This window comes from Salvelinus namaycush, chromosome 28 (assembly GCF_016432855.1).
Source record: "Salvelinus namaycush isolate Seneca chromosome 28, SaNama_1.0, whole genome shotgun sequence".
NCBI classification, from domain to species: domain Eukaryota; kingdom Metazoa; phylum Chordata; class Actinopteri; order Salmoniformes; family Salmonidae; genus Salvelinus; species Salvelinus namaycush.
In genome coordinates this window covers 31,821,693-31,846,134 of record NC_052334.1, presented here as the reverse complement: position 1 = coordinate 31,846,134, position 24,442 = coordinate 31,821,693, and the positions used below count along the sequence as shown (strand labels likewise).

Sequence of the window (24,442 nt, the reverse complement as noted above, 5' to 3'; positions counted from 1 at the left end):
GTAGAAAATATCCTTTCTATTTTATTCAGCTATGTCCAATTGTGTTCTTCATACTATAAAATAATATACAATAATGCAAATCTTGTCTGCTAAATGAACTAGTGTAGCCCACATGGCATTGCCAGATCAAGGCCTAACATAAGGACAACTCAGAGCATGCTATTCTGTTCTTCTGAAATAGACAACATTTTCTTCATATCATGTTTCTTTAGACCGGTCTAAAATATATAATGGATTTATTGTGATGGTGTAGGCTATATTACATGGATTTATTTGACTTTTTAAAAGATGTTCCAAAGGTCAACATCACTGGCTTGGGGGCTATGTGTGGAAGCCAGGAGATGCAAATGTGTTTATGTAAAATAACGGTCAATTACCAGGAGGCTGACAGTTATTTGCTTGACAATCACCGGCTGACAAAATGTCATGACCGCCACAGCCTTACCCCCTATCCCCCTGCTAGTATAGTGTACCGTCGTGGCCAAAAGTTTTGAGAATGACACAAATATTAATTTTCTCAGTCTGCTGCCTCAGTTTGTATGATGGCAATTTGCATATACTCCAGAATGTTATGAAGAGTGATCAGATGAATTGCAATTAATTGCAAAGTCCCTCTTTGCCATGCAAATGAACTGAATCCCCCAAAAACATTTCCACTTCATTTCAGCCCTGCCACAAAAGGACCAGCTGACATCGTGTCAGTGATTCTCTCGTTAACCTCTCTAGGGTACGTGAGACAGTAGCGTCCCACCTCTTCAACAGCCAGTGGAACTGCAGGGCGCCAAATTCAAAACAACAGAAATCCCATAATTAAAATTCCTCAAACATACATGTATTTTACACCATTTTAAAGATACACTTGTTGTAAATCCAGCCAGTGTCCGATTTCAAAAAGGCTTTACGACGAAAGCAAACCAAACGATTATGTTAGGTGAGTGCCTATTCACAGAATAACACAGCCATTTTTCCAGCCAAAGAGAGGATTCACAAAAAGCAGAAATATAGATAAAATGAATCACTAACCTTTGATGATCTTCATCAGATGACACTCATAGGACTTCATGTTACACAATACATGTATGTTTTGTTCGGTAAAGTTCATATTTATATCCAAAAATCTGAGTTTACATTGGCGCCTTACGTTCAGAAGTTCCAAAACATCCTTTGATTTTGCAGAGAGCCACATCAATTTACAGGAATACTCATAATAAACATTGCTAAAAGATACAACTGTTATGCATGGAATTTTAGATGCACGTCTCCTTAACCTGTCTGGCACCGGGGTTCCGCTAGCGGAACTCCTCCCACATTCCACTGAAAAGGCAGAGCGCGAAATATTTAACTTTCACACATTAACAAGTCCAATACAGCAAATGAAAGATACACATCTTGTGAATCCAGTCAACATGTCCGATTTTTAAAATGTTTTACAGCGAAAACACCACATATTAGTATTAGTGTTAGCTCACCACCAAATACAAAAAAGGACAGACATTTTTCACAGCACAGGTAGCATGCACAAAGCCAACCTAACTAACCAAGAACCAACCAAACTAACCAAGAAACAACTTCATCAGATGACAGTCTGATAACATATTTATTGTATAGCATATGTTTTGTTCGAAAAATGTGCATATTTCAGGTATAAATCATAGTTTTACATTGCAGCCACCATCACAACTCTCACCAAAGCAGCTAGAATAACTACAGAGACCAACGTGAATTACCTAAATACTCATCATAAAACATTTATGAAAAATACACAGCGTACAGCAAATGAAAGACAAAGATCTTGTGAATCCAGCCAATATTTCAGATTTTTTAAGTGTTTTACAGCGAAAACACAATTTAGCATTATATTAGCTTACTACAATAGCCAACCACACAGCAGCATTGATTCATGCACGTTAGCGATAGCGAATAAACCAGCAAAAGATATTACATTTTTCACTAACCTTCTCAAAACTTCATCAGATGACAGTCCTATAACATCATATTACACAATACATATATTGTTTGTTCGAAAATGTGCATATTTAGCGGCACAAATCGTGGTTATACAATGAGAATAGTAGCCAAGCTACAAACAAAATGTCGGGAGAAATCTTGGGAGAGGCACCTAATCTAATCAATAACTAATCATAAACTTGACTAAAAAATACAGGTTGGACAGCAAATGAAAGATACATTAGTTCTTAATGCAACCGCTGTGTTAGATTTTTTAAATTAACGTTACTACGACATACAGCGTGCGTTAAAGCGAGACCGCACCGAAATAAATGGCGGAATAGTAGTTTTACATTTTTCAACAGAACAACGAATTAACATCATAAATAGTTCTTACTATTTGATGAGCTTCTATCAGAATCTTGTGCAAGTTGTCCTTTGTCCAGAAGAATCGTTGCTCGGTTGTAGATTGTCGTCTTCAACTTTGGAATTAGCAGCAAACATTAGCCATGTGACGAAGACGTGTCCAACTCACTATAACGCAGCACAAATGAAATACCGAAAATCGCAATATACTGATATAAACTGATATAACTCGGTTTAAAATAACTACATTATGATGTTTTTAATACCTATATCGAATAAAATCAGAGCCGGATATATCTAAAGCCTATAACGAGAGCTTTTCAGAATGCAATCCTGAGGTCTGTCATGCGTCATGGCGAACGTTGAAAAGACTGCACACCCGGTTCCAAGAGCTTTTATACGGCCTCAGAACTACCCAGACCCCATTCCAATTCTCACTGTTTACTGACATCTAGGGGAAGGCGTATGCAGTGCATGTCGACCCATAGATTACATGCAAATTAATAAACTGACCCTGGAACAGAGCCCCCGATTTTGAGATTTTTCAGTTCCTGACAGGAAGTTTGCTGCAAAATGAGTTCTGTTTTACTCAGATATAATTCGAACGGTTTTAGAAACTAGAGAGTGTTTTCTATCCAATAGTAATAATAATATGCATATTGTACGAGCAAGAATTGAGTACGAGGCAGTTTAATTTGGGAACGAATTTTTACAAAGTCGAAATAGCGCCCCCCTATTGAGAAAAGGTTAACACAGGTGTGAGTGTTGACGAGGACAAGGCTGGAGATCACTCTGTCATGCTGATTGAGTTCGATTAACAGACTGGAAGCTTCAAAAGGAGGGTGGTGCTTGGAATCATTGTTCTTCCTCTGTCAACCATGGTTACCTGCAAGGAAACACATGCCGTCATCATTACTTTGCACTAAAAGGGCTTCACAGGCAAGGATATTGCTGCCAGTAAGATTGCACCTAAATCAACCATTTATCGGATCATCAAGAACTTCAAGGAGAGCGGTTCAATTGTTGTGAAGAAGGCTTCAGGGTGCCCAAGCGCCAGGACCGTCTCCTAAAGTTGAGTCAGCTGTGGGATCAGGGCACCGCCAGTACAGAGCTTGCTCAGGAATGGCAGCAGGCAGGGGTGAGTCCATCTGCACGCACAGTGAGGCGAAGACTTTTGCAGGATGGCCTGGTGTCAAGAAGGGCAGCAAAGAAGCCACTTCTCTCCAGGAAAAAACATCAGGGACAGACTGATATTCTGCAAAAGGTACAGGGATTGGACTGCTGAGGACTGGGGAAAAGTAATTTTCTCTGAATCCCCTTTCCGATTGTTTGGGGCATCTGGAAAAAAGCTTGTCCGGAGAAGACAAGGTGAGCGCTACCATCAGTCCTGTGTCATGCCAACAGTAAAGCATGCTGAGACCATTCATGTGTGGGGTTGCTTCTCAGCCAAGGGAGTGGGCTCACTCACAATTTTCCCTAAGAACACAGCCACGAATAAAGAATGGTACCAACACATCCTCCGAGAGCAACTTCTCCCAACCATCCAGGAACAGTTCGGTGACGAACAATGCCTTTTCCACCATGATGGAGCACCTTGCCATAAGGCAAAAGTGATAACTATGTGGCTCGGGGGAACAAAACATCAATATTTTGGGTTCATGGCCAGGAAACTCCCCAGACCTTAATCCCATTGAGAACTTGTGGTCAATCCTCAAGAGGCGGGTGGACAAACAAATTCTGACAAACTCCAAGCATTGATTATGCAAGAATGTGCTGCCATCAGTCAGGATGTGGCCCAGAAGTTAATTGACAGCATGCCAGGGCGGATTGCAGAGGTCTTGAAAAAGAAGGGTCAACACTGCAAATATTGACTCTTTGCATCAACTTAATGTCAATAAAAGCCTTTGACACTTATGAAATGCTTGTAATTATACTTCAGTATTCCATAGTAACTTCTGACCAAAATATCTGAAGACACTGAAGCAGCAAACTTTGTGGAAATTAATATTTGTGTCATTCTCAACTTTTGGCCACGACTGTACTATAGGCCTAATGTTTTCTATCTGCACCCCCTGCCTTGCTAGTGGAATATCATGGTGGACTGTAGGCCTAATGTTTTCTATCTGCACCCCCTACTGTAATCCAGCGTGCTAGTTGTGGGGGATAAGTGCAGATCAAAGTAGATGTCTGGTGTGGGATCAGGAACAGGCCTGGGCTGTGTTGATGCTGGTCCCGGTTTATTTTGGTTTGGGCTATGGGTGGGGAACTTCAAATATTATGAAAGGAGGAAGTCAAGAAATGCACCCCTGTGTGTGTGTTTCTGGTAACCGTGGACCCTCATTGTAAGCACATGTGCAGCGATGGGTTTTGCTGCTCTGTGCTGGGTGGGTAGTTTAGTGACTGACCGGCTGACCGGCTGGTACTGTAGACTCAGGACTGATGTTCTTCAGAGGGGTGAACTCTGAGGGTCGGGCAGATGGATCAGCAGATGATTTGGCCAAGTCCCTGGGGGGGGGGGGGTTGTTATGGGAGGGAGGTGACTCGAGCTGCAATGTATAATGGGTAGTGCCACTCACAACTGGAGCCTTAACAGGCTCTCTCAAACAGAGTCATACCTGTCTGTATTGATTGTTTTGTCGAAATGCATTTGCACATTTGTCTGTTCACTCTTTGTAGTGCTGCTTGTTCCCATGGTAAAGTTAATATGTAAATGAGTGCCAAGTTCCACATAATAAGTCACTAAACAGTGTTCGTCAGAAGACACAATTTATCACCGTCCTCTGAAAGGTGCATTTAGCTTAACAATTACTGTGTTTACAGTACAAAGTGACATTTCATACTGAATTGATTTGTGACTGAGGGGGGAGGACAGGACACACGTAGTCCTTTCTGTCCCAGCATGCTCCAGGCTTTCTGAATAGAACCACAGTTGCTTGTTTAATTACCACATTACGGTTCACTCATTCTCTTATACTTTTTTGTTTTGTTTGTGTGACTCAAAGCGGACTATAATCGAATAGTGAAAAGTTTTTTCTTTTTTCTTCCTGCTTCTCTTTCGGTTGCCCGGGAGACCATTGGCTGTTAAGCGTTATTGCCCTAGTAACCTCCCCACACACTAAGCAGAAATACCTCCCTCCTTTCAACTGTACTCTACCTCAGCTCACTGGAAGTGGCCAATAGAGTTCTTTTTAATTTCTATGAGACATGATTCTACTTCTGAATCTCCTACTGTGTTATGGTGTGAGGTAAAACTGCTTGACTCCAGAAATCGTTCTTGAAGGTCAACTATTACCTATTTAAATATCAACTTTTTTTTCTCATAATTTGACAAAACCATATGGTCAGAACATTTTGTGCAATACTACAGCCCACTGGATTACTGCTTTATACAACTTCTTCCAGAATGTAATTAATATTCTGCAGATTCAGGTTATGAAGATGTGTATTTTCTGGCCATAGGAAACCAGAGGGTCTCTGTGAGCAGTCTGCTGGTATGTCATGGTCTGCTGCTGGTGGGGACCAACCTGGGGGTGACAGTGGCCCTCTCTGTCCCTAGACTACAGGGCATCCCCAAAGTCACAGGTGGGTGCATCTTCATCTGAAGATTATTCCAGATTATCAAAACATCCCAATGAGGATTTCTATGGCAATCCATCCATTTGGTGTCATAGTTTTGGGGTTAAAGAGGGGATTTGGGAAGGGGTGCTTTAAGGTCTTTGATAGCCAGTAGTATGTCATTGTAAATGGAGCAAAACATGGGTTAATGGGCCTCAGTCATTATCCTTCAGGACCCAGCCCTGCCTGGTTAGTTTAGTGTAGCCTTTCTCACAATGATACTGTCTCTTAATTGATATAATGACTCAAAGCCAATTTCCGTGTGCCTCCGGTCTACAGAATTCTTAATCTCTGGAGGCTTCTGCCAAAAGCAGGCAATTTCAAACATATGTAGTTATTACCAGTATTATCTAGTAATGTTAGCTGTTGATTAATGCATTTGTATGTGTGTATGGAGTAATGTGTGTCTGGATATTTGGATGTTGTAGGACGGGGCATGGTATCTTTCCATGCCCACCACGGCCCAGTGAAGTTCCTCACCATGGCAGCCGCCGTGTGCAACCGGACCTCAGGCAACTCAGACAGCCCAGGCAGCAGCCCACCCAGCCAGCCAGGGGACACCCAGGACGGGGAGGCCTCCCCACCTCCACCCCCAGGCTCCACACCCAGTCCTGCTGCTACTCAGGGCCGGGGAGTGTGGCTGGGGGAGGCAGGCTGCACCTCCATGGCCCTCCAGGACTCCCTGTCGTCCTCCTGTGGCTCCCTGGCTCTGTCCCAGGGCTCTCTGGAGCATGGGCCTGAGGACGGGGCCATCTATGACCTGGTCAATGACCCAGCCAAACACCAGAGGGGCGGGAGGGTCAAGAAGGTGGACGTCGGCTCTCTGCTTGTGGTGTCGGGGGGGCTGGGTCACCGCAGGGTCAACAGGAAGAGCAAACAGTCCCGCCAGGAGGAGACGGTGTCCACCATTATGGTGTGGCAGATCCCTCTTCTCAACATGTAAGAGACCAGAGACTAAAGACTAACTACCACAGTGCAGCAAGGTGAGTGGGACCATAGTCACTGCAGTAGTCACTAGTGTTAATGATTTAATAACCACTCATAAGACAATAGTAATAATCCTTTCAAGTCTCCCCATACTCCTCCTCATGCTCTTATTGTCCCTCTTTCTCGTCAGGGTGAAGACTGATGGTGCTGCAGTTCCTTTTGGAAGTCAGTGACACAACTCCAAAGGATGTCCATTGCCATAGTTGTCTGGACTTTGGACTCAGTCAACTCAACCATGTGTCTTAGAATGAAAAATACTTTAGAGGGCATTCCATAAACAGTTTGAAGAGTTTCTTATGGTATCTCCCACCCAAAAACCTATAGCCTTATATACATGCGAGGCATTCCCATTGGGTCAATGCCAAGGGATCAATACACTATAACCACTTTTTCATGGCACCTGACTTTGCTTACAGCATTCAATACCTGAACCGTTAACACCATGGTGGAAGATGAATCCAGGGAAGAGAACATGAATATGTAGAAAAACCACTGAAATGGCCTTAATGTCATTCTTACGATGTCATTTTCATAGAGGACCGATGAAATGTTACTTGTCTCCTTCAGTTGTTATAACATGGCTAATATATTCTGTTACTTAGACGTTGGGCCAGATCATCAGTGTCGATGGCACAATAATTATATCGGGGAAGATGCGGGTGCAGTATGAAGATGGACACGTCAGAAATTCCCATTTTCCTATGTGGACTGGAAGTTGAGAGACAAGTTGACTTCATCTCTGTGGCTTTGAACAATGTCTAGTCTGACACTTCCACTGTTAGGTAAAGGCATATTCTTTGGGGCCAAGGCCCTGATATCATGATCATCTCATTGCGCCAGTCTATGTTCTATGAATTGGGTCTGTTTCTAGATATGCTTGTTTGTTATTGGGTCAGGGAGAGGTCCTTTGCAATGGTGTCCTTATTTCACTGGAACACTAAAGCTGAAAGTTTCCTTATAGTTGCCATCAGGGGGCTATGGAGGGTGAGTGTTTCTGAAAGGTATGATGGGACTTCCTGGCTGGCCAGGTTTCCTGTAGATCCTAAATGGAGGGAGAGTCGCTAACTGTTACCAGATGAAAAGAAGTAGGGGTTGTTACTTGCCCAAATAAACGTTGTCACTAAAGGGTATTTAAAAAAGAAAAAAATTATAAAAAGCTTTATACTTTTGTCACATTTTGTATGTACTTCTGTTGCGTATATTAACAAATCTATAAACAATATTTTATGGATCTTTTCTTTACATACTGTGTCTAGGTTTGTTTTAATCTAGTTTTAATGTATGCACGCTCAGTTTGCTCACCTTATATCAACAGAAAGGAAATACTGGAGGTGCACTAGTTCACATATGCTGCCAGTATGTATAGCCTTGGGTGTTTGGTTCAATGCCAAGCTCTAAATTCACCTCTCCACACTGAACATCAAGGGTCTTTCTGTATTGTTTGCATAACTACATGTTGCGAATGCACTAGTTTAGACCTTCAGATGAACACCGGTACTAACTATACCATACAATCAAAGCAACACCAAACAAAAAAACCTGTATGGTTTGTATTTTGAGAAATGACGGAGAAAGACTGCAAGGAAATGGTATAAAAGGTTGGGGAGTAACTGATAACTTGTAATCAGTTACATGTAATCTGATGACAAAAAAAAAACCTCATCAGTTTACATCTTCTTTTGAAAAAGTAGATTACTTCTTGATTACTTTTAAATTAAAAAAGGACATTTGTGGAAAAATACATTGACACCTTTCTGTTTTCTCAATGACATGCAATTCGGCATTAAAAAAAGGCGCATGTTTTAAGTTTGTTCCACCTGAGCGAGTCTGACAACTATGATGACACACCAAATGTGTTTGATGGATCTTTTTGTCTTCTTATAATGCCTCTTAAAGGAAAATTCCACCCAAAAGCAATCTATTATTTGTTTCATAATTCCATTGTTGACATAATCCCAAAATGTTTTGCTTGTCAGCAATCAAGTTTTCAAAATGTGTAACTTTCAAAATACAGAAATCATTCCTATATGAGGGCATTTTTTGGGTGGCGTTTTCCCGTAAGGGGAAAGTAATCTAAAAGCAACAAAGTAATCAGGGTATGTTACTGAGTTTGGCTAATCCAAATGTTACAGATTGCAGTTTTGAACAGTTAACTAGGAACTGTAATGGATTACATTTAGAAATTAACCTATCCAACCCTGAAATATGTGCTGCAGCAAACGCTTTGTTAACCTAATCTTCTAGATAATGTGATGCTATCAATTCATGTAAGGACAATCTTTTGCCCGGAGGGTAGTAAGAACTGAGGGTGATGCATTTCCTGAAGATTTCAACATGTACTCTTTCTCTCAGCTGGTCAGGATCTAATTTGTTTCATGCCGCCCACATAGTGTTACACAATCATGTTGAAATGTATTACTGTATTATCTGTGTTAACGCAAATATATTCTAGAACTTGAAGTTTAGTGTCCCTGCCTTTATCCAAATGATTACCCTTATGCCATATTATTCCAGTAATAGCTTGCTGTAATCTAATGTGCTGTATCATGAACCCAAACATTTCCCACAGGATGTCTCATTTAGCTAATGTCCTGATGACTATTCTGTCTTGAGGGTAAAGACAGTATTTATTAACCAGTGAAGGTATACAGACCAGCAGCACCTCAATAACAAATACTGTATCTAGAGCCCTGCTTTTGGACAATTGTGGCGTGCCTGGATTTGAACCTTTTTATTTGAAGTCTTTTCATCAAACTGTCCCCTTTTTTCTTTTTATGTCAGATGGTCCAGGACCATCCTCAGACCATTGCTTTAATTTTTGGTGGAAATCTCATTTCTTGATATAATACAGGATTAAACCTTGCTATGTCACGTAATTGCGCAAAAAACAGGGCCCCATCACCACAGAGCAATCCCAGGCTCGTGCCCTGTATGACTGTTGTCATTCATCACACTGGGAGATGGCCTTGACTCACAAGCACACTGTTTGTTTTCTCGGATTCTGCATGGTTTCCATGGAGAACTGTCAATGGTCTGTGACAGCATGGCTGTGTGTGGGTGTGATTTCTCTCCTCACAGCGTGTGGATGTGTTGTGTGTGGCATGTCTGCTCCTCAAGATAATACTGAGGGACAATCATACATTATATTCTGAACGTGGAAGATATGTTGTGGCTATGGCTTGCTTTTTCTCTGTGTTCATCTGTCCCAGGCAGGAATGCTGCAGTGTAATCCATGGTGCTGATTGTACTCTGGTGCCCTTGTGTTGGCCCAGAGTGGCTCAGCTATTTTTATATCTAAAAGGCCAGTGGTTACGCCATGCAACTTCCAGAGAATGGGAAGATAAGGGTGCTGGATAAAGCTGTCTCCGTCTATAACTGGGATACTGATATGAGACACTGACACGTTATGCTATTTTAACTCCGTGAAGGTAGTGGTTGTTTTGCTGGTTCTTAACTTTTTTTTAAATTCTCACAAATGTAAGGGAAGCACTCGTTTGCGTGTAGTTTTTTTGCTTTTCCATTTGGGTTGTATTTAGTATGTATGTATGTTTTTTTTGTTTTTTTTGTAATCATTTGAGAGACTGGACTGAAGGAGAGGGCGGCTTATTTACAGTGCCTTAAAGTATTCACACCCCTTTTTCCACATTTCGTTGTGTTACAGCCTGAATTTCTAGTTTAAATTGAGATGTGTCACTGGCCCACACACAATAACCCACAATGTCAAAGAGGAATTATGTTTTTAGAAATCTTTACAACTTAATAAAAAATTTAAAGTGGCAATGTCTTGAGTCAATAAGTATTCAACCCCTGTTCTGGCAAGCCTAAATACAGTTGAAGTTTACATACACTTAGGTTGGAGTCATTAAAACTCGTTTTTCAACCACTCCACAAATTTCTTGTTAACAAACTATAGTTTTGGCAAGTCGGTTAGGACATCTACTTTGTGCATGACAAGTAATTTTTCCAACAATTGTTTAGAGAGATTATTAAACCTACAGTTCACTGTATCACAATTCCAGTGGGTCAGAAGTTTACATACACTATGTTGACTGTGCCTTTTAAACAGCTTGGGAAATTCCAGAAAATGATGTCATGGCTTTAAAATCTTCTGATAGGCTAATTTACATAATTTGAGTCAATTGGAGGTGTACATGTGGATGTATTTCAAGGCCTACCTTCAAACTCAGTGCCTCTTTGCTTGACATCATGGGAAAATCAAAAGAAATCAGCCAAGACCTCAGAAAAAAAATTGTTGACCTCCACAAGTCTGGTTCATCCTTGGGAGCAATTTCCAAACGCCTGAAGGTACCACGTTCATCTGTACAAACAATAGTACGCAAGTGTAAACACCATGGGGCCAAGCAGCCGTCATACCGTTTCTCCCATTATTCTCTGCAGATCCTCTCAAGCTTTGTCAGGTTGGATGGGGAGCATCGCTGCACAGCTATTTTCAGGTCTCTCTGAGATGTTCGATCGGGTTCAAGTCCGGTCTCTGGCTGGGCCACTCAAGATCATTCAGAGACTTGTCCCGAAGCCACTCCTGCGTTGTCTTGGCTGTGTGCTTAGGGTCATTGTCCTGTTGGAAGGTGAACCTTCGCCCCAGTCTGAGGTCCTGAGCACTCTAGAGCAGGTTTTCATCAAGGATCTTTCTGTACTTTTCTCCATTCATCTTTGCCTCAATCCTGACTAGTCTCCCAGTCCCTGAAAAACATCCCCACAACATGATGCTGCCACCACCATGCGTCACCGTAGGAATGGTGCCAGGTTCCCTTCAGACGTGACGCTTGGCATCAGTCCAAATAGTTCAATCTTGGTTTCATCAGACCAGAGAATCTTGTTTCTCATGGTGTGAGAGTCTTTAGGTGCCTTTTGGCAAACTCCAAGCGGGCTGTCATGCCTTTTACTGAGTGGCTTCTGTCTGGCCACTCTACCATAAAGGCCTGATTTTAGTAGAGTGCTGCAGAGATAGTTGTCCTTCTGGCACTTTCTCCCATCTCCACAGAGGAACGCTGGAGCTCTGTCAGAGTTATCATCGGGTTCTTGGTTACGAACTTCTTCCATTTAAGAATGATGGAGGCCACTGTGTTCTTGGGGACCTTCAGTGCTGCAGAAATGTTTTGGTGCCCTTCCCCAGATCTATGCCTGACACAATCCTGTCTCGGAGCTCGATGGACAATTCCACCGACCTCACGACTTGGTTTTTGCTCTGACATGCACTGTCAATTGTGGGACCTTATATAGATGTGTGTGTGTACGTGTGCACCTTTCCAAATAATTTCCAATAAATATAATTTACCTCGGGTGGACTCCAAGTTGTACAGACATCTCAAGGATGATCAATGGAAACAGGATGCACACAAGCTCAATTTTGAGTTTCATAGCAAAGGTTCTGAATACTTATGTAAATAAGGTCTTTTTTTATATATTTTTTATGCATTTGCAAATATTTCTAAAAACCTGTTTTCGCTTTGTCATGAGGTAGTGTGTGTAGATTGATGAAAAACAAAGATGTAATCAATTTTAGAATAAGTCTAACGTAACAAAATGGGGAAAGTCAATGTGTCTGAATACTTTCCAAATGCACTGTAACCCATGATTTAAAGGGTAGGTTGAAGCAATGTTCTTCCTGTCAGACTAAAATATGATCGGATGTAGCGTACCAAGCAGAAGGCGGTAGACGTAGTACATTTTAATGTGGACACAAGTCTTTATAATTACAATATCCCAATAGGGAAACACAAATGTGTATGTTGTCTAGTGAACAACATATTTGTTATTTGGCTTTGCTTTTGAAGTAGGGCCTTTCCTGTAAGAGGCTGTAGTAGGGTCTTACAATGACAGGGTCTTATAATGCACGCAAGGGCGCAGATCGCTGAGCTTCCCCCATGACATCTCTGACACAAAAGCGTGTGAAGGAATGTCGCATTTTCCCGGTGGTTTGCCTCCAGCGCGTGCGTGGTGCATGCGCTGAGGGAATATCCGTGTAGAGGGTGTGTGGTCTAGATCAATAACTGTCGGACTGTAGCCAACTGTAAAAAATCTAAACACATTCGGGGCAGCGGAGAGGGAGAATACTGATCTATGCTGGACTGATTTTAAACTGTGGAGGTGAAATACGACATTTGATGCTCACCGCTCAGCTCGGACGCACTGGAGAGCTGCAGGAGGAATTTACTTGGCAACATATTGGTCGTGGATAGATCATCTGAAAGACTGAGTCCTGGAATGACTGTTTGTGTTTTGTTTTAGCCAAGACATCGATGTAGTTACAGTGGACTTTCTCTTATGATTTTTTAAGGAATAACAAAGATCCATTTACTCAGAGTATTTGTCCAAGTGATAGCCTATATAGCTAAAGGACATGTAATGAAGGACTTCTTCACATTTACGAAATTATCTCTGAGGGAAAAGAGGTGTCTTGCATTTTTGAGGTTCTCCAATTTTCAGTATTGGGGCTACCTTACATAACTGGGCTTTGTGTGTGTGTGAGACTGATGAAAACGGTCTGTTGAACTGCGCTGCTACCTCACCAAATACGTAAGTAGTAGGCTATACTATAATAATAATCATCATCATGCTATTTAGGATAAAAGTTTTTATGAGTCGAGATGCATTTCCATCTTTGATGATACCTTAATAGTAAATGTAGCCTTGAATAATTGCTTGCCTTAATTATATTGCTCGCAAATGTGCCAATTTATATTTCTTCACGTTATGATGAATGAATATATGAATCAATTTCTATAAATTATTGTACTAGAATTTGGTTTCTATTACACAATTTGATAGCGAAATGTGCGCGTGAACGGCTTCCTCTCCCATCATATTCAGGATTTAGCAGTCAACAGTGGCCACTGAGCATGCGCCCTATGTGTCCGTCTCCCACGGGGTCGCGATTAACACAGATTAGAATGATCATCCAATAGGTAGGTCATGTGTGTTAGCAGTGTATAGCAACAATAATTTACTTGTTATTCCATTCACTATGTCTAATATCTTAATAATAACACTTGAATTCATCTTTCTGCACACGTGCCAAATGTGCAATTAGACCCGTATAATAATATCTGTAGAATTTAATAATGTTATGTTTTTCAATAGAGTTTAGTCAATTTTGAGAAAACATCAAAGTTACTCTATAAAGCTCTGAAGATATGCAGAAGATATGCCAAAATTGGCTCCATGTGTTGCTTGTGGAGTAAGGGCGCCCCTCAGAGTTTAAGTAGCACTGGCAACAATTTAGGTTTTAGTTATTTGAAACATGCCATAGAAGCAGGATGGATTTTCAATGACTTTTGATATATTTCTCTTCTCCCCTAACGTGTCAAAAAGGTTCAAGGGACGAGACCAGCCAAGATCTGGAGGAGTGATTCTAGAAGATTCTGTTGGATTCTCCTCGCTATGATCACTGAGGATCTGGACTACCACTAGCTCTGATCAGACAGGATGAATGACAGACAGAGACCGGGAGGAGGAGTGCACACAGTGGAGGCAGACGTAATCTTCCACCATGCCGTCTGCTCCGACCTCCTCTCCTCCCCCTCGGATGAGGATGGGGGTGTCTGTCCCCTCCCACGGAAGCAGGAGGGGAACACCAATGCTCCAGACCTGGGATTCATACTGGACGACCAGGGATTCTGTCGACAGAGCACACCAGTTACAAAGGAGTACTTGTTGGATGGTGGTACGGTGATTGGGCATCATCACTTTGACCGTCCACAGGGTGATGGATCACACATCTCAAAAACAGATCAGCTTCACATTACTGATCTTTCTCATCAAGCACATACATCTCACATACCCACGCTTGATGCTGGTAGAGACCAGAACTGTACTCATGGCAGAAACGGTATCAGTGAGGATATGAATGGGGCGAGGGCCAAAGTGCCCTGCAGTGTGGGTCCCTCTCTGTACTTCAAGGGAGAGGCCAGAGAGGAAGCGGAAGGGTCTCTGTCCCTCTACAGAGAGAGCATAGTGGGGAGTCAGTGTCACATCACAAACGTCACCGCCTCCCCGGAGCAGGGGACCTCCGCGCCTGACACTCATTGTATCACCGCGGACAACCAGCCAACCATACAAGAGCTGGAGCGCTTGTTTAGCCACAGCTCTGGCACAGAATATGACACATTGTATGGACAGTCAGGGCTTGAGTCGAACCAAGGACACAGGGGCAGTAGTGGCCATGGTGGCGTCAGTAACACAACGCCTAAAGAGGAGCCGGATTTAGTGATTGAAGTCGGTGGCCAGAAAATCAGTGTTCACAAGTCTGTTCTGGCAGAGAAGAGTGACTATTTCAAGGCTCGTCAGTCGAGAGACATCCTGAAAGTGAAAGGGCTGAAGTACAAGACCCTGACCATCCTGATAGACTATATCTACACCTCTCAGATGAATGTGCACAAGGACAATGTGGTAGAGGTGATCACAGGAGCTAAGATCTTACAGATCCCATGTGCCCTCCAGGCTGCTATGGATACCATCTCAGAGCAGGTCACAGCAGAGAACTGCTACGAGATTCTAACTATCGCCAAGAAGCAACGACTCAACGAACTGAAGGAGACGGCCTATCGCTTCATGAGTGACAATTTCCTCCAGATCCTGCGGGACCAAACGGTGTATGGACATCTGACTGGGTCGGAGAGGGATCTGGTCCTGAAGAAGAGAATGGAGGGGAAGAGGTCCCTGATGGTCGCTGAAATCAACGATGTGTTCGACCGCGTCGGGAGCCGACCTCAGAGTCGCTGTAACAGTCGACCGCAGAGCCCTCTGTCCGTGGCATCCTTCGAGGAGAACCACATGATTTACTACTTCAACGAGGCAGCCAATGACTGGAAACCTCTGACTCTGATGCCGGAGGACATTAACACTAAGGGCTGTGGGATCTGCACCTTGTACAACTACCTGTTTGTGGCCGGTGGGATAAAGGGATATGGGGATAAGGGCAAGGTCTCAGACAAGGTGTTCTGTTACAACCCCATCACTAACCGCTGGAGCGAGGTTCGGCCGCTCAACCAGGCGCGGTCGCAGCTCAAGCTAGTGTCTATGGAAGGTAACCTGTACGCCATAGGAGGGGAGTGTTTGTTCACAGTTGAAAAGTATGATCCTCGGACTGACAGATGGACCACAGTGGCTCCCTTACCCAAAGGGGCGTTTGCAGTGGCCCATGAAGCTACCACCTGTAACGGAGAGCTCTATGTTTCTGGAGGGTCTCTGTTCTACCGTCTCCTAAAATACGACCCCAAGAGGGACGAGTGGCAGGAGTGCCCCTACAACAACAGCAGGAAGAAGTCAACCGACATGGTGGCTCTGAAAAGCTTCATCTACAGGTTTGACGTCAACCGCGACCAGGGGGTCAATGTGTTCAAGTACAACACTATAGTGAAAATGTGGCACGACTGTGTGTCACAGCGACAGGGCACCCCTTTGCCGTTCCGGTGTGCCGTCATCGGAAATTGCATCTATTGTGTGAACAAGACTCAGATTCTGCAGTTTGTAGTGGAGGAGGACGGCTCTTACTTTGTAGAGGAACCTCTGAGGCCACCACTGGAAGCTAAGGGCATACTGTTCCCTTTCATCCTCAGTCTGCCTGACAAGACTCATGTGATATGACCGTGTACCAATGACGCTACATTACAGAAGCCCGTCAATAGAATATAGTGGACCTTTAAAATATAATGAACATTTTTCAATGTCAGCTTTACTTCCCCCCCCCCTGTCCAGTTTACCTGCTCGTAATGGAATGTGTTGTCTTTGCATGGTCAGTGACAGTATCTACAGGACAAGCCTTAACAAGGATGACTTTAACATGTTGAATGAGTGCAACCAGAAATGCATCTGACTGTAAATAATGAGATAATGACACGTGCAGATGTTTTTTTGTGTATTCCCCTGTGTTCAGTTTGTATTGTGCATTTTTGTTTCAGCAGATAGTTAGAATAGATATTGTTTTTAATTCTGTTGGCTGGCTGGTCTCTTTTAGACAAAAATCTCACATCAGAGGTGGAATTGTCTGAGTGCAGGGGCAGTTAAAGTATGTTCTGACTGACATAGCTGGCAAGTCCTATCTAAATGAAACAAGCAAACACATAAGCAGCTTCATCTGGTACAGTACAAGGCCTGCTACTGTGGTGATGTATGCTCTGTAACATGGCTCTATGAAGAAACGGTGGGGAGGGGAAATAACATTCACACAGCACCAAGGCCCGATATCAGAACTGCCTTTGACATTACTTCACAAGGCCATTGAACAGAAGGAGGAAATTAGCCACATACTGTATATATTCTACAATAATGCTATTCTACCATTATAGATAATCAAGGGATAATGTTGAAGAGCACAATGCACTTATTAGTGAATTAGGTTCAGAACCAGTACCCACCTGTTCATTCAGAACCAGTACCCACCTATTCATTCAGAACCAGTACCCACCTGTTCATTCAGAACCAGTACCCACCTATTCATTCAGAACCAGTACCCACCTGTTCATTCAGAACCAGTACCCACCTGTTCATTCAGAACCAGTACCCACCTATTCATTCAGAACCAGTACCCACCTGTTCATTCAGAACCAGTACCCACCTGTTCATTCAGAACCAGTACCCACCTATTCATTCAGAACCAGTACCCACCTGTTCATTCAGAACCAGTACCCACCTGTTCATTCAGAACCTGTTCATTCAGAACCAGTACCCACCTGTTCATTCAGAACCAGTACCCACCTGTTCATTCAGAACCAGTACCCACCTGTTCATTCAGAACCAGTACCCACCTGTTCATTCAGAACCAATAACCAGCCTTGCAAGTTTCAAAGACAACACTCTACATACAGTTGAGTTTCAATACACTACAAACATTGTTTTGTGGTGTACATGAATCCGAAGGTGAATTCTTGCAGCACAAGAAGAGGTGTTTTTTGACTGATCTTTGGGATCGTGTTAGGTTACTAGGTTTGATTGAAACGGGTCTTAGGTGTGCAAAGATGTTTACAGAATACAGGATTGAGTCCGTATAGATATGAGGGACAATTCTTACTGCACACTGTTCACTCTTAGGGGCCTGGTCCTTGACTATCACATTTGCCAAAGACAAAATAGTCTGGTATTGTCTCATATAGTCTGATAATAACACAGCAAACCCTTTCAGACGTTTCAGTAAATAAATCTATAGTAAATATATTTGGGTGATTAATATCCTAAATCCCCAAAATGTGACCTCTACAACACTAAGCAATAGTATTAGCAGCAATGTATCAATGTTGCCGTGATACAAGGGCACCACACTTGCTGCTAAAATATTCTTTAACATTCTTCAGAGAAGTGAGGAGTCATTTCTCCTATGCAGGACAGGAGAATTTGTCCTTGTCCTGCCGATAATGAAAACGCTATTATGTTGTCATCTCCCACAAGTATTTGATGAGCCAGCCAGAAAGACTGTGACTAGCATACATAGTATGCATTTTCGGATACTGTTGAACTGCCTCACAAGTACTTGACTATTTCAGTATAATTTATGCTAGCCATGGCCTGTCAGTTTTATTCCATCCATTTATAATGCATAATCATCTCACCCACACAGTGTTTAGTAGGAAGCACACTTTTCATCAACTTTAGCTCAATGTTCATCTGTTCTGCTAAGGTATGCCAAATCCTTATTGCACTTTAATACAATATTGGAGCTGGTCAAATAGCACTCTTTCTTAGAAATTAGACCTATTTGTTTAGTTTTTGCAATAATACATCAATGGGAGTTTTATTAATCTGTGGGATTTTATTCAGTGAGCAAAATGCAACTATCACATTTTAACAGTATCTCCGAGAGGCAGTTGTAACTGTTGTGACAGAGTGGATGTGGTTGGATTTATTAGTTTGGTATTTTACTGGCTGGCGTCAGTGTGTAGTGAAGCTCTTATGGCCTGTTGGCTTTGGACATAATATTGCAATGATGAATGGCTTAAAGTACAGTGTTGGTTGAAGGCTTTCTTGCTGTTAATGGCATATAATAAGTAACAGCTAAAAAACTAACTGTTTTAATGATGTATTTCAGTCGAAACTAAGTGCTGCAAATAAAATACAAATTGTCTGAGAAAAGTGACACTGTCATTTTCTATAGAATGTGTCTTGCAGTATGGAGGGAGAGGTCCTTAATTATCATTGCTGACGAGCAGTGCTCTGACAGACTTTTATTTTCACTTGGTACAGAAGCGCCACCTACTGGACAATGACTAACAAGTCATGCGCTTGTCATTTCTCTCAAATGAAAACAGATTAATTCACTATAAGAATACCAGCCAACACTGTATTGATACATTCTTGTATTTGCTCCCCTAAGTGAAAAGATACAACATTTATCTCTCCTGATGAGGCAGAAGGGGTTGTGATGCTTGGTGTTGTTGCTATAGCCGGGTGACTTCAGCAGGTCCTGCGGTTTCGGCATCATCTCCTCTGTACACCTCAGGTCTACTCTCGGTAATCTCTGGACTACGGAACGTAGTTGTAGAGAAGTAGTTCACATATTTGGACACTGGTGGCTCCTCCTACTCGACAATTGAAATGTAAGTATTTTGAGTAAACATACATTATATAATTAGGGCTAGTAGTTTTTCCTGACCATTACTTTTTTCCTGGTCAAGCCACGTGGTCAGGAAAAACTTGCACCATCAATTATAATTGACAATGAAACAAAATATTTTGTTAGATTGACACCCCTTATAGAAAAGAAGAACAGTGTCATCTTCTGGTGAGTAGAGAGGTACCGGTGTATTACCTCAGCGATAGGAGGCAGGTTGTCGGCCCACTGCGTGATTTCCTGTGTGGAGCGGTCGATGGTGACGTTCATGATGCTCTTGCATGTCTGTCTGGTTGACCTCTTGGCTATGGGGATCAAGGCCAAGACAAAACAGGCTGCCACGTTCAACGCCCCGGCAACCACAAAGCCCAAGTTGTAGCTTCCTGTCATGTCATTCACCCAACCTGACCGGGACAACAACTCATGTATGACTGAGACTTCAAACAGCAAAGTTATGATGACTATGCCTTTTATCATCACACTACTTGTATGATGTTCCTTCATGCAAAGACAGTGATGCAACCTCTGCACATCTGGCCCCCAAAAAATTTGAGCCGATTGTCATTGTTTGACTGTACTGACATGGCTTACACTCCTCCAACTTAAGAATAAGTACTGTTACAACAATAATGTCAGCTGCGGTGAACCTACCAGCAAAGGGCGGCCCCAAGCAGCTGACCGCGTTGACCGTGAGCATGAACCCCCAGGCCACGGGCATCTTCTCGGCCCCCATCAGGTCAAAGGTCAGGACAGGGAGCAGGATGTAGTTGCCAGCATCAGCGATCCCCAGGAACAGGCCGAAGGCCACCAGAGAGCCGTAGGAATGGAGCAGTGGGATCAACATGTACAGCAGACCTGGCAACATGGGAGGAAAGACAGTAGGGGACAGGTGTTAGGTTGTGTACGGTCTTCAGAATTCACCTTGTACATTTGACTGCAGAACAGCCGTGATAATAATCACCATAACATACCCTCTCTCGTGTCGTATTGCTTTACTAACGGTCACAATGACCGTGAGGAAGTATAGGCATAAGGCCAACCCACCCACACCGAAGACAGAGGCCTGGTTGATGTAGAGCCTGTTGATTCTCTCTGAATCACAGATCCTGCCGAAGATGATCCGGCTGATCATGCTAGTCAAGCCTAGGAACAGCATGATGTTAGTGGCACTGTGGACGGGGATGCCCAGCTGAACCGCATGCTTCACCTAGAGCAGGACACACAAACACACACACATTTTGTACCTGAACTACATTCACTCATCTTTGAGATACAGTGCATTCGGGAAGTATTCAGACCCCTTGACTTTTTTCACATTTTGTAACGTTACAGCCTTATTCTTCAATTGATTAAATAGTTTTTTCCCCCCCTGATCAATCTGCACACAATACCCCATAATGACAGCAAAAACAGGTTTTTTGAAATGTAAATGTATATATTTTTTTAAAAACGGAAGTATCACATTTACCTAAGTATTTAGACCCTTTACTCAGTACTATGTTGAAGCATGGAAGCGTTGCTGCAAAGCTATTTTCAGGTCTCTCCAGAGATGTTCGATTGGGTTCAAGTCCGGGCTCTGGCTGGGCCAATCAATGACATTCAGAGACTTGTCCCGATGCCACTACTGCATTGTCTTGGCTGTGTGCTTAGGGTAGTTGTCCTGTTGGAAGGTGAACCTTCACCCCAGTCTGAGTTCCTGAGCAGGTTTCATCAAGGGTCTCTCTGTACCTTTCTCCGTTCATCTTTGCCTCGATCGTGACTAGTCTCCCAGTCCCTGCCACTGAAAAACATGCCCACAGCATGATTCTGCAACCACCATGCTTCATCATAGGGATAGTGCCAGGTTTCCTCCAGACATGACGCTTGGCATTCAGGCCAAAGAGTTCAATCTTGGTTTCATCAGACCAGAGAATCTTGTTTCTCATGGTTTGAGAGTATTTAGGTGCCTTTTGGCAAACTCCAAGCAGGCGGTCATGTGCCTTTTACTGAGGAGTGCTTCTGTCTGGCCACTCTACCATAAATGCCTGATTGGTGGAGTGCTGCAGAGATGGTTGTCCCATCTCCACAGAGGAATTCTGGAGCTCTGTCAGAGTGACCATTTGGGTTCTTGGTCACCTCCCTGACCAAGCCCCTTCTCCCTGATTGCTCAGTTTGGCCGGGCGGCTGGCTCTAGAAAGATTCTTGGTGGTTACAAACTTTTTCCATTTAAGAATGATGGAGGCCACTGTGTTCTTGGGGACCTTCAATGCTACAGACATGTTTTGGTTCACTTCCCCAGATCTGTGTCTCGACACAATCCTGTCTTGGAGCTCTACGGATAATTCCTTCAACCTCATTGCTTGGTTTTTGCTCTGACATCCACTGTCAACAGTGGGACCTTATATAGACAGGTGTGCCTTTCCAAATCATGTCCAATCAATTGAATTTACCACAGGTGGACTCCAATCAAGTTGTAGAAACATCTCAAGGATGATCAATGGAAACAGGATGCACAAGAGCTCAATTTCGAGTCTCATAGCAAATGGTCTGAATAGTTATGTAAATAAGGTATTTCTGTTTTTTTTAAATAAATAAGCAAAAATTTCTAAAAACCATTTTTACCATTTCAAAAAAAACTTTTCAGCCTTATTCTAAAACTGCAGAATTTTTTATTTTATTTAATCAATCTACACACAATACCCCATAATGACCAAGCGAATAGTCAAGGGGTCTGAGTACTTTCCGAATGTACTGTATATGAGTAAAATTACAGAATGGTTCCAAACTATAATGTCGTACCATTTCAACTGAGCCTTCAGTTGTTTACACCAATATGTAACTTACCAAGTGGACATATGGAATGAAGAATCCAAATTTACACAGTCCATTGGCTGCAACCCATATCAGAAATATTTTGTCTTTCCACAGGCCAAGGTCCACAACAAACTTCTTCAAGGGAGAGTTCTTCAAATTATCCACCACACTTCTGGTGTAACCTTTCAAATACATATAAATCACTCAAACCTCATCAGTAAAACATCGTTTTTGATTAATATTACATTTCCGTTTGATAGTGTACACATAAATTCAGTTGAGTATGAGGTAGTTAAATAAATTGTGCACTCAGTCATGATGATGTGATAGAAGGTCCCATCTCTGTATGTTCATCATTTAACATGGTAACCTGCAATGTACTAAAGAAATAAAAACCATTGTGGGTCTGAACGTTCTGCAGTACCTTTGGGGTTGAGTGGCAGGTAGGTGAAGCCGGTGATGACACAAATAATCATGAGACCTGAGAACACTCGGAGACTCTGCCTCCAACCCAGGACGTCTATGAGGAACAGATGGAGCCGAGTCTGGACCAGGGCACCTGCTGCTCCCCCTGACATCACTATCCCCGTGGCCAGGGAACGCTTGGTGGTGAAGTACTGGCTAACCATGATCATACCTGCCCCACGGGAGGAAGAGGAGGGAGATTGGAGATGGAGGTGAGATAATGTGTTAGCTGTGCTGGTCTTGATAACACAATATGAACTAGAAAAGCTGTGGATGGATTGGTAGTTTTAGTGAATTCATAGTGCAGGGGTAGGCAACTAGATTCAGCTGTGGAACGATTTTGGTCACCGCAAATTGACCACAACTAAGCCCAAAAAGAGACTGTATTTTATTGTTTTTATTTTTTATAATTTCATACATTGAGACATGATCACATCTATCTTTTTTGTTTGTGGGAATACTTGGGAACAGATTTCCTAAATTATACTCATGTTTTGCTGAATTCCTGAGAGGTTTTACTTAAATAAAATAAAAAATGTAGAACTTGCAGGTCGCCTGTTGCCGACCCCTGCAGTAGTATAGCTAACCATTAGCTAATTCCATCCCTCCCTTTTTATTTAACCTTTTTTTTAACTAGGCAGGTCAGTTAAGAACAAATTCTTACTTACAACGACGGCCTAGGAACTGTGGGTTGTTCAGGGGCAGAACATATTTTTACCTTGACAGCTCAGGGATTCAAACTAGCAACCTTTCGGTTACTGGCCCAACGCTCTAACCACTAGGCTACCTGCCCTTGTACCAACCTGGGGTGAAGGCAAAGCTGGAGCCCACTCCAGTGAGGAAGCCGTGTGTGAAGAACAGTGTTCCTAGATTGGGTGCGTAGGACGAGCACACTGTGGAGATCATGATGATGAGGGATCCTAGGATGGATATCTCTCTGGCTCCGTACCTGACTGTCAGCTTCCCAGACAGGGGCCCACAGACCATGATGAAGCCATAGCTGATGGAGCCAACCCATGCTATAGGACAGCAGAAAGTAGGTCATAGGTTAGGTAGCTAGCAGATTTCAGTGTATCTATTCTATAGCATCTGTAAGCAATCTTCTGATTGATGTGATACAGTAGGTACAACAGCAGGTCATTCATGCAGTTGAAGGTAACTACTTGTTTAACATGTTTATTACAGGTTTATTAACGTTTAGACATCTAATTTCATGATCACAAAATCACTTTGCAGCTAATACAAAATAGTTGTTGAAATGTCTAGTTACAACAGTAGAGTTTACAGTGTGTAGCCTAATACTACATTTCACTATGATGTTGGGTTGAATACGAAATGCTCTGAGACCAGGTTGGATAAACGGGCCTAACGCTATGTGATTATGTGAAGTTTAGGGTAACTTGCCTGTTTTAGAACTTGTCTCCCCAAACTCTTTGAGGAGACTGATGAGGTACACTCCGAAGGAGTTGTGGTATCCCAGTACCAGGACATTATAGAGGAACGATGAAAAGACAATCACCCATCCCCATCCTCCGTCCGGGGGAGGCTTGATAGGTGGGGGTCTGCGAAGCTCCCGAGGAATAAGCTCGGGTTCCTCGGAGTAAAACCTCCTGAAGGGAATGGCAGTCCAGAAGATGTGCATCTTGTTGCACAAAAAACACGAACCTTGGGTGCTATCCACCTAGACCGGTTAGAGACTTCTGGTGC

General features: G+C 42.8%; 3 protein-coding genes across 3 annotated transcripts in view; 2 read left to right on the top strand and 1 right to left on the bottom strand.

Annotated features, from left to right (window-relative positions):
* The window catches only part of LOC120023072 (rho guanine nucleotide exchange factor 10-like), a 105,214-nt gene extending 94,523 nt beyond the window's left edge, over positions 1-10,691 (top strand). Inside the window, exons 27-29 of the mRNA XM_038967027.1 lie at positions 5,773-5,895; positions 6,357-6,911; positions 7,046-10,691. Of these exons, the coding sequence (XP_038822955.1) occupies positions 5,773-5,895; positions 6,357-6,871 (638 nt within the window). The 3' untranslated portion in view covers positions 6,872-6,911; positions 7,046-10,691. The remainder of the gene's footprint in view (positions 1-5,772; positions 5,896-6,356; positions 6,912-7,045) is intronic.
* Positions 10,692-14,272: 3,581 nt separating this feature from the next.
* Positions 14,273-18,972, top strand: LOC120023031 (kelch repeat and BTB domain-containing protein 11-like). Its single transcript, XM_038966980.1, has one exon. The coding sequence runs from the start codon at positions 14,362-14,364 to the stop codon at positions 16,519-16,521; it is 2,160 nt and encodes a 719-aa protein (XP_038822908.1). The 5' UTR covers positions 14,273-14,361; the 3' UTR covers positions 16,522-18,972.
* A 332-nt stretch (positions 18,973-19,304) lies between these two features.
* Positions 19,305-24,377, bottom strand: LOC120023326 (monocarboxylate transporter 10-like). Its single transcript, XM_038967343.1, has 8 exons — positions 24,140-24,377; positions 23,539-23,754; positions 22,695-22,907; positions 22,301-22,452; positions 20,522-20,684; positions 20,129-20,332; positions 19,676-19,881; positions 19,305-19,445 (listed from the first exon to the last, which is right to left on the bottom strand). Exons 1-8 carry the CDS (start codon positions 24,375-24,377, stop codon positions 19,305-19,307), a joined length of 1,533 nt encoding a protein of 510 aa, XP_038823271.1.
* Between the last annotated feature and the right edge of the window lie 65 nt (positions 24,378-24,442).

What these genes read in the sequence shown, in the direction of transcription:
- LOC120023326 (XM_038967343.1), bottom strand. Translation starts at nt 24,377, where the DNA reads ATGCACATCTTCTGGACTGCCATTCCCTTCAGGAGGTTTTACTCCGAG. An exon ending in GGCCTCTGTCTTCGGTGTGG is followed by an intron (nt 20,333 to 20,521) that starts GTGGGTTGGCCT and finishes CCATGTTGCCAG; the next exon opens with GTCTGCTGTACATGTTGATC. An exon ending in ACCTGCCTCCTATCGCTGAG is followed by an intron (nt 19,446 to 19,675) that starts GTAATACACCGG and finishes ATTGTCGAGTAG; the next exon opens with GAGGAGCCACCAGTGTCCAA.
- LOC120023031 (XM_038966980.1), top strand. Translation starts at nt 14,362, where the DNA reads ATGAATGACAGACAGAGACCGGGAGGAGGAGTGCACACAGTGGAGGCA.